The 9,766-nt window shown below is 39.6% G+C and overlaps 1 protein-coding gene across 1 annotated transcript; it reads right to left on the reverse strand.

Moving 5' to 3' along the window:
* Positions 1-2,011: 2,011 nt before the first annotated feature.
* scpp7 (secretory calcium-binding phosphoprotein 7) lies at positions 2,012-4,352 on the reverse strand. Its single transcript, XM_079334375.1, has 9 exons — positions 4,316-4,352; positions 4,121-4,200; positions 3,773-3,817; positions 3,517-3,564; positions 3,386-3,427; positions 3,086-3,145; positions 2,804-3,010; positions 2,326-2,402; positions 2,012-2,192 (listed from the first exon to the last, which is right to left on the reverse strand). The coding sequence occupies exons 2-8, from the start codon at positions 4,187-4,189 to the stop codon at positions 2,358-2,360; spliced, it is 516 nt and encodes a 171-aa protein (XP_079190501.1). The 5' UTR covers positions 4,190-4,200; positions 4,316-4,352; the 3' UTR covers positions 2,012-2,192; positions 2,326-2,357.
* Positions 4,353-9,766: the final 5,414 nt, after the last annotated feature.

Consider the following 9,766-nt stretch of genomic DNA (forward strand, 5'->3'; position numbering starts at 1 on the left):
TCTCTTACCTACTCCTGTTAGCAGTAGCAATAGCCCCTTGTAACGCTCAGTCCCTATCCCCCTTGTTGAAAATGTGTGGAGTGGCATCGAAAGACAAAGACGTCACTGATCCAAGCCCATTTGTTCATTGTAGCATGCACAAGTTGCCCTAAATTGTAGCATTCCCAACCCGGTCTGAGTCTGATCTGATTTGCCAACCAATCAGATCAAACAGTCAGATGAGAGAGCCTGCATGGAGCGGCAGTACAGGAAAATAGACACTTTTTTCGAACATTAGCATTTGTGAAAGTACTTTCGTCGATGCATAAATGAAACAGAAGAACCCCAAAAAGGGCATAATATTTGACCTTTAAAGAGTAACGGCTTCTGTAAAGTGTGTTCACCTGTGCAGTGTTTGATCCTCCTGCACCACCAACAGGCTGGTGTGGATAGAGCTGAGAACAGAGCGAAATAAACAGAAATGAACAGTAAGCTTTTGAATGCATCATATTTTAATAAACAGTGAGAAAATAAATAATGCGACTTACAAACTCCACACTGTAGGCACCAGGTAATCCAGGCTGTGGCAGACCCTGACCAGCTGTGTAGGGGATTTTCACCTAAATGAATAAAAACAAAAAACAGAAAAGAAATGAATTGAATGTAGCATAGTTCTTCATGTATCACACAGTGAAGAAAAACTGTTTTTTCTCTGTTGTGTACTGTACACTTTTTTTCACGTTCAAAGAAACCCTTTGACTCAGAAAGTAAACAGAACACATCATGATTACCTGTGAGGGGGGTACCTGTGGTCTAGAACCTGCGTAATGGGGGAGGTAATGAAAGAAGGACTGAAAGTGAAAAAAGAAAGAGAAATCAATCGTCTTACTTCGTTTGAATTGAAGATATAAAGAAAGTCCTGTGAGACAATGTTCTTTTAAACTTACAGGTGCAGCTGAGACTGTGCCAGCCAGACACAGGCAGAGGATTGCCAACATCATTTTTGCAGATAAAGTAAGACCTACAGACACATTCATCGTAACGTTAATGCAGGTCAAATTCACACTGGACGGTTGATATCTTGTTCTCGGCCATGTTGAAGTTGCATAACTCACCTTCTATGATGAAACCAAGCAGGAGAGGACGATGGATGTGGTTGTTGGAGGGTGATGCCAGTCGTTCGTATCTTCCACAGAACTTCTCTTGACTTTTATATTGGAGCAGCTCACCTGAGAGCCAATCCCAGTGGGTGGCAGTGATGTTACCCAATGAGTGGGTGCAGTGCAGATGTCTAGTCTCCAGCTTTACTAAATGACCAGTGGTCAAATCCACTTTCTGTGTAATAGCAGACTCTGTCAGATTACACTGTCTAGAGCAGTGCAAACCTTCTCTCTGCTGGCTCATCATCCTGCCATCAAAACATTTATTGGTTCTGTTTGACCTCAGCATATAAGCAATATCTAAAACAGCACTGTTACGCAGGTTGTTTTTGTAAATATGGTTCAAATGTTTTACTTTTTTGAGTTGCACAGTAGAATCCAGAGAAATCAGGAGGTCACTATCTTCAATGTACAGTACATGTGAAGAGTTTAGATGCTAATATCGAACAGCCCCTTATGTTTCATTATATTTCGTGCATGTAATCACAAATGAAATTGAAAGCGTATAGAGGTTTTTGTTTTTTGTAAATAAAACATTCAGGATTTTGTTCACTTATCTGAAACCGAGTACAAGAACTGAATGTATAAATGTTTTTGGACCAAACTGTTCTGGGGACTTCCTCAAGTGCTACATGTAATGGCAACTTTTTGTCTTTGTATTTGCACCACCATGGTTCTAATACATGAGCTTAACATGTTCTAGGAACCAAATAAATAAAAAGGGAGGAGAGTTTCCAACTGTTACTAGAACTATGAAGAAGTTCCTTTAGTCCCAAAACACATTTTGAGTTCCTTTATATTTTGAAATAGAACATTTGGTTGCAAAACCAAACCATAGGAACTTCCAGGAAACTGGAATAATAGCACACTGATGCGTTGCTGCAGAGCATTTTATTCAGATTTTATTTTGAAGCACAGCACTTTTTCCACTTTATCTTTTTGAAAAGCAAAGCAATAATGACATGATATCCCCATATTTGTCATATTTTTGGAAACAGCAGTATGGGGTCCGATTTCTGCAAGGCAGACTGCTGGTCTTATTGCAGTATCGACCTATGAGAGCAAGAGAGAAAACACATTGTTGTTTTCATGAATACTGTCAAAACATATTCCCTCACTATAAAGCACCTTTCTTTAAGAAATTAAAGCCTGAATTGTATACAGTGCATTATCTGTCCGCATTTACCTGAACAAACGTGCATTTCCTGCCGACGTTTTTTAGTCTTCTTCCTCCTCGTCATCATCTCCAGCCTTTTTAACAGCCTGAAATAACAGAGGATTTCTGATGAGCTGATCAGAAAGCAGTGTTGTCTCTCAGGTGTCTATTAATGAGTAACTGATTCAGAGCTCGTGCAAAAATATCAAACAGCACATACATCTGAGAAAAAAAAAAAAAAATCCAAAGACGGAGAAAGACTAATTCTGAACACTAGAAGCTGCGCCAATTAAATTTGAATGGTACTTATCACCACATGTAAGATTTCAGGCCCTCGTCCCCCCCTCCCCCTCTCCCAATTTAATTGGAGCTGCATAATCAGGAGGAACCTGCTGCTTTCATTTGAAGCAAAAGTTACAATTTAAAGACAAACTTTTTGCATGGTCTGCAAGAGAAACTGCTTCTTTAATGACAACATATCAACATGCACATTTATAGTCATTCTTACAGGGCCATTTGTAGCAACGACCGGTAAAAGAGGGCCAGCAGGAGCATCAGGAGCAACAGGGGCAGCTGGAGCAACAGGGGCAACTGGAGCAACAGGAGCAGCAGGGGCAGCTGGAGCAACAGGGGCAACGGGGGCAACAGGAGCAACAGGAGCCACAGGGGCAACGGGGGCAACAGGAGCAGGCACTTCGAAACCAAAGGGGATGTACTAAAGTGAGAAAAAGATCATTAGTTGGATCAAATCTCCCAACGCCAAAGTAAAGAACATCAGCAGTCATCTTACCAGATCCTTCGACCCTTGGCCCTTTGGTCGGGGGATCTCCTGCTTGATGAAGCCTCGAACCTTCAATGAAAAGACATGCTGGCTCACACAAGTACTTAAAAATGACGTTCAGGTGTAATCTGGCTGAACTCAAGGGCCCCTGACATCACATCATGTTGACATGTATGCTAAGTATTGAAGTTTTGGAAGGTATGTAAAGAAAACATCTATCTCTCATACAGAAGCTAATGTTAGCTTTGGATTGAGTCCAAACAAAAAGCCTCCATGCAGACGAAAATCAAAATACATGCTGTCACTCACAGGTCCTGCAATAGGTCTTCCCTTGGCATCAACTGGGAGCAGCTGGGAAGGAAAAACAAGAATTTTGTACAAAAGAGTGTTCATGAATTACAGAAAAAAACAAGGAATAAACTATTTAAATAAGCTCTTACAACATCCAGACTTCCGACTGGGGCTCCAGCAGGAATATAATCAAGTGCCTGTAAAAATGAAATCATTTTGTTCCTTAAGAAACACAGAAGTATTTAAGTGAAAGAGCCAGTGCAGACTCAAATAGATACAATGGCTTTAGCGATGATAGCATTCCTTTTGTTAAGTATGCAATAGTGCCTATGTAATGTGTCTTTTGCTGTGTTTTTTTTTAAGCGTATGACAGGAAAATGATCTTCGAGCTGGGTCTTACTGTACCTCAGACGGAGCGTGAATGATGTCAAACTCCATGTAGGCCTGATGCTGTAAAGTGGAGATTAATGGCATGAAGCTCAGTCTGAGATCTATAACTCTGACAAACATAGGTACAAAAAGGTTCACTCTGACATAGTTACATATTTCCTGAGCAGTAACATAACTGAGAGCGTCTCAAAAAGCTGAAAAAAAGTGATATTTAAAAAGAACTACAATGAAAAGGACAATTCATCTACAGATAAGATCAGGTAACATTATTCAAAGCTCATCACCAGCTAAGGACATTGACTTAACAGTATTTTTCAAATATGTATTGACCACAGTGCTAAATAGATTTTTGAGATCTTTTACTTTTTTTTTCCTTGCAGGAGCACAGACAGCCACCCCCAGGATGCAGGCAACAATCAGGAGGGATTTCATTTTTCAAGAAGCTGTCAAATAGAGAACATTTTTTTGAGGTACAGTATTCACCTCATCATTTTGAATGTCATTTAAATAAACCATATATGTTTTAAATTATAATATGATATTAGTTATCAGTATTACCTTTCCTTTATTTCAGCACACGAGCACCGGAGGGTTGTTGAGGAGGGGTGTGATTGCCACAGAGAGATTTACTCCTATTTATTAGCTCAAGAGAGTAAGGGCGAGCAAACCCATGACAGGAGCTGGCAAAGTGCCAGAGATTTCACTTTTTTCACGACTGGAAAAACTGTCAGTTACAGGACTCACATGTGGTACTTTTTTTTTTTGGCTTGCATTGAAATGCTTATTAATCCTATTTAATCCCTCAGTGATGTGTTTTATCAGGTTCCTCCTTGTAATATCATAAAACTCTGAAAGGACACCTGCTCAGCAAAGGGCGCAGATTTACTCAGAAGTGTTTATAAGGTGGCATGCTGTGATTATTTTTAATTGATTCATTCTTTCTTTTTAGAGCAAAAGCGAATTGAAATAGACAGGGCATAAATATCTAGCAAGGCAAAGATTTGAAAACAACCACAAACATTTTAAAACTTGGCATTAATTTAAAAGAACTATGCAAGACTTTTAGAGGAATTTTAAAAAGTACAATTCAAGTCAAATCAGGAGAGGCTCGCTGTTTCAAGAAGGGATTTAAAAGAGACAGGTCGTTCCACAGTTTTGGAGACCTCACAGCAAACTCTCTATCCTCCTTGATTTCAGTCTGGAATTTGGAGCAACCAGAACACCTCTGCCTGAGGATCTTATTGAACGCATTGTCTCATACAATTTTAAAAGGTCTGATCCGTTGTAGCTGTAGAACCTTGACATATTGACGTATTGCTTCTTTTGTCCAGCTCAACTCTGCATTCATTAACCGATGTTCTGGAAGAGCAAATGTTTGACACTGTATCACAAGAAATGATCCAAACATTCATCAAATTATCAAAAACAATTAATTTATTTTCTTCCATTAATGTAACTATTTTGGTATCAATTTTAACAATCTTAAATACCCAATCCCAGATCTTCTTTTCTCTTGTTTTGTTTGATGAAGACAAACACATTTGAGAGGGTTAAACTTTCATCTTTCAAACAAACTCATTCACCTTTTGTTGGACACCGATGGACTGAATGTCTCTGATGGAACTGTAATTCTGAGACAGCCTGAAAGTACAGGATTCCAACAATCACTCCAGTGTGAGCCTGTGGGGACTCATAAGTGCTGCACTTTGGTCAAAATCCATTAACTGTGAAGAAAAGATAGCTCAGCATGATGGTAAGACAAGCTCTTACATTATGCCGTCACTGGGCAGAAAAACACTACAATTGCAGACGTTTAAATGACAGAAATTGTTATTCTTAAACACAGGAAAGTAACGATGTGTTCACACAATAAGTGCAACCTCAACGGGCTGAAAGATGAAGCCAGTTAAGACACACACACACACACACACACACACACACACACACACACACACACACAAAAACGTGCAGTAACAAGAAAGGTCACTTGAGGCTGGTTCTTAAAAACAGAACCGTTTGTCCTTCTTCCAAGCACATTTAAATTTGCACACAGCCTGCCAAGGCAAATTATGTATTTACAATAAACCAGTGAGTTGTATGCATTTTAATTCACGTGAAGTTTTCATTGATCGGGAAATTATCTAATCTATTCTGTTGTTTGTAACACAGTGTTTCATTCTACTGATGGAGTATTTAAATACTGGAACTATTCCAATCTGGCCACTTGAGGGACTGCAGTTCGTTTTATATTTTCAAAATCTAAAGATGTCATTAGAAATGATCTTAACAAACAACAAGTATGTTAATAATAGTGTTGCGCAAAATAATAAATCCATTGATATCTACTTCAGTGGTAGCTCTTAGCAGTGTAATGAGTTTTAACTTGTTTAGTTTCTTTTTACAGCTCATAACTTTTAAGTTTGGTTCAGACTCATTGTGTCATCTATCCTGTTTTTTTGGAAGCAGAAGGCAGCTGCTGTCAGCATTTAAAAACCTGCTGTGCTCCAAAACACCAGCAAGGCAGACAAAGTTAGCAACTATCTGTTAAACGTAATGAAGCGTTCAGCAGCTACAGAAGCAGACATTCAACACTGGAGTCAGAGGAATCGGAAAAAAAAACACGTAAAAAAGTGACGCATAGGGTAACAAGAAGTTTATTGTTCGGGTGGACATAAAAATGACATCACATCAATATTCAAATTCCTCAGTCTCTGCTGTGTTGTCTTTGCAGCCTGTTTTTAGGGGTCAGGAGAGTTAAAAAGAAAACAAACAAAAAAATTAATGTAGGATGTAAAATAAGATCTTTTATATTTAAATAGTGAAAACTAACAAAGAAACAATGTGACTTTAAACAGGGAAACAATTCCAGTTTTAGCAGTTTTGGTTAAATGTGAATTAATCAAAAATCAAAAAATGTGCACTATTAGTAAATGATATGATTATAAGATGCTAAATGAAGAGATACTCTGACTGCTTGTTAGTCTCCGTGTTTCATCACTGATGAAAGTTTAATTATCAGCATGTTATGACTGTTTTCTTTTGCTGCTGGCTGCTTGCTCAGACCAGGATTCCCTGTGTGGGTTGGAGTTCAGTTTGAACAGGTGTCTGGACTGTGGCTGCCACATGCGTTGGTCCCTCCAAACCTGCAGGGATGCCGTTTGTGTTCGGCTGCAGGCTCTGTGTCGCTGTCGCTCCAGACGACGAGGTCTCAACAGATGGCACTGTGTTTTGCTGTCCTTGGTTTTTCAGTCCTGTGGCTTGGTTCACAGTCTGAACAGCTCCAGCAGATGGGCTTTTGAGCACAGAGGTTAGGTACACACCCAGCCGACCTGTGTTGGCAACCATCTGTAACAGAGAAGAGAGGTACTGTAAGAGGCGAAGGAAACAATCGGATCACTGAGTTCACTGTGCCGATTGTTTAAACAAGCTGACAGAGTTATTAAAACGCTGGCTCTGTCATACCTCAAGTTCTTCTGAGCTAAGACTGCCAACAGGAGTGTTCTGGAAAAGATTATCAGCAAATGTCAAATAAAACATGATCAGAGAAAGAAATATGAAGACAACGTTTGTGTTGCTTTTACCATGGATCGCTGGAGCACGTAAACAATTTGGGAATTCTGTGAAAGAAAATAAAGCCGGCTTAGAAAAAAAAGACAACTTTCAATGAGCTTTTTGGTAAATCAGTTCTGCTGTTGGATTCAACGTTAGATGAATCCAACAGATGGAGACACCTGTTGAGTTTGCTGTTGCTGTAGTTGCTGTTGTAGTTGCTGTTGCTGTTGTAGTTGCTGTTGTAGTTGTAGTTGCTGTTGTAGTTGCTGTTGCTGTTGTAGTTGCTGTTGCTGTTGTTGCTGCTCTTGTAGTTGTTGCTGTTGCAGCTGCAGTTGCTGTTGTTGCTGCATTGGCTGAGGTGTGTTTACTGAGGGAGAAGCTCCAGAGGGATTTTGGACAGGTAACACTGGACTGTTCTGAGGTTGATTTGTTACAGTTTGTGGAATCATCTGGAGTCCATACTGGGAAAACTTGAGGAAAGACAACAACACAATATACATTTTAAACTTTGTCCACACTTTCTGCCCTAACACAAGTCAAAACTGCCATTCTACTTCTCTCCTACTGCAAACATTAGACAGTTAAATGTAATGGCTATACCTTGAGGCAGAATAACATGTTCAGGCAAAAGCAGGATCTATGTATCCATATCAGAGTCATAAATCAAGTGATAGATTACGACTAAGTACAGATTTCTTAATTGCCAAAAACACTGTGTGTGTTTTGGCTGTTGTAATGAAATCCTTTACGGTGTGTGATGACAGCTAATCATGAAGAAATATTTGCAGAAAGACCCCCAAGGTGAAATCTTTCAAGTACTGGTTGGTTTGAAAAAAGTTTTGCGAAGAAAAGTACATTCAGCAACATCTGCAATGCAAATGCTGGTGTTAAAAAAAAAAAACCTATGTAAACACAGATTTATTTATTTGAACTAACCTGTTGATTCATATATGGGGATGGAAAAAGAGGTAAGTAGCTATAAGGAGAGAACATCTGAGGAGAAAGGACAAACATATCTTAGAAACTAGTTTTAAACAATCTGTAAGTGTCTCTCAAGTGTCTGTGTCCTTATGTCCTACCATTGGCTGCTGTGGGACTGCAGGCTGGTTAACAGTAGTTCCTTGGACACTGGGCTGCAGAGGGATAAACATTGGACTGCCCCCTAGAGGATACCAGGTGTAGAACTGCGTAGGAGGCAGAAACTGAGGGCCACCCTGGGCCTGGGCCTGTGCTTGGGCCTGGGCCTCTGGCTGCAGGGGGCCACCAGGCTGTTGTTTCTCCACTTGATGAGAGGGCGTCCGAGTGTCAGGCATTGGGTTTGTCACTTGAACAGGTTGAACTGTTTGAGCTGTTTGAGTGGTTCCTCCTTGGGACATTTGGGAAGGAAGATCATCAGGAAGGACCTGGAAATACAAGATATAAAACATGCGAAAGCAGGTTAAACGAAATGTTAGAATCATTAACGATAACATCTCATATATCTATGTTGAAGTTTCTTCTGTAAACGAGTGACTTACTGGTACAGCAGAGCCCATTATGGTCCAACATGACAGCAGGATTATGATGAGCATTTCCAAAAGCAAAACCAACAGAAAAATCGATGCAGTTTTGAAATGATTCCCACGAGATCAATGAGCTGAAAGAAATGTCCACTGGGAGCACTTAGAGGGAATTCAGTGAAACATTGTGGAAGGGGGCATTGACTTATGCACGGCGCAAAGAGCGAAACAACCAATGACAGGACAGATATGACAGACGTGTCAGAAAAAAAAAGTCAGACAAATTCAGCCTAATTTTCTCGCTCAAATGAAGTAATGAGGTGTAATAGCCTAAACCGTCTGTTTTCCTTTAATTACAATGCTGTAATGTCTAAAGAAATGAATAAACAAACCCACAAGAAAGTAGGACTTTAGGTTTTCCTGTTACTCAGAGCATTTCTGGGTGCGGCTGATGTGTCAGTGTCTCACTCTGTAATTATGGTCAAAATATGCTAGATCTGCAATGAAACTATAAGCAAAAAATATGTATGAGGAAGCAGTACAGTGGTGCAGTGATTAGCATGTGGCCAAACTGAAAGAAGGTTCTGGGTTTGTGGGCCTTTCTGAAATTTGCATTTTATCCCTGTGTGGTTTTTTGGTAGGTCAGCTATCCTTGTATTCCACAGACATACAATTCAATTCAAAAATGTATTTAGTTCCTGGGGGGGATTCAAAGAACAGAACACACAGAACAGTAAATGAACGACTAAATGTTTCACCAAAGATAAAGTGTCAACAAAAGAATGGTCAAGAAGAGTCAAGGTGTAAGTACAAAGTTAAAATACAAAATTACAAAGTTAAATACAAAAGAAGGTATAAGTGGACAGTAATCAGACTAAACATATATGCAGTTGTGAAGAGATCTAAACAGAACTATAGTGCATAAGTAGGAAATAAATCTAAATATATAGAAACATAT

Source organism: Symphodus melops, assembly GCF_947650265.1.
Source record: "Symphodus melops genome assembly, chromosome: 2".
Taxonomy (NCBI): Eukaryota; Metazoa; Chordata; class Actinopteri; order Labriformes; family Labridae; genus Symphodus; species Symphodus melops.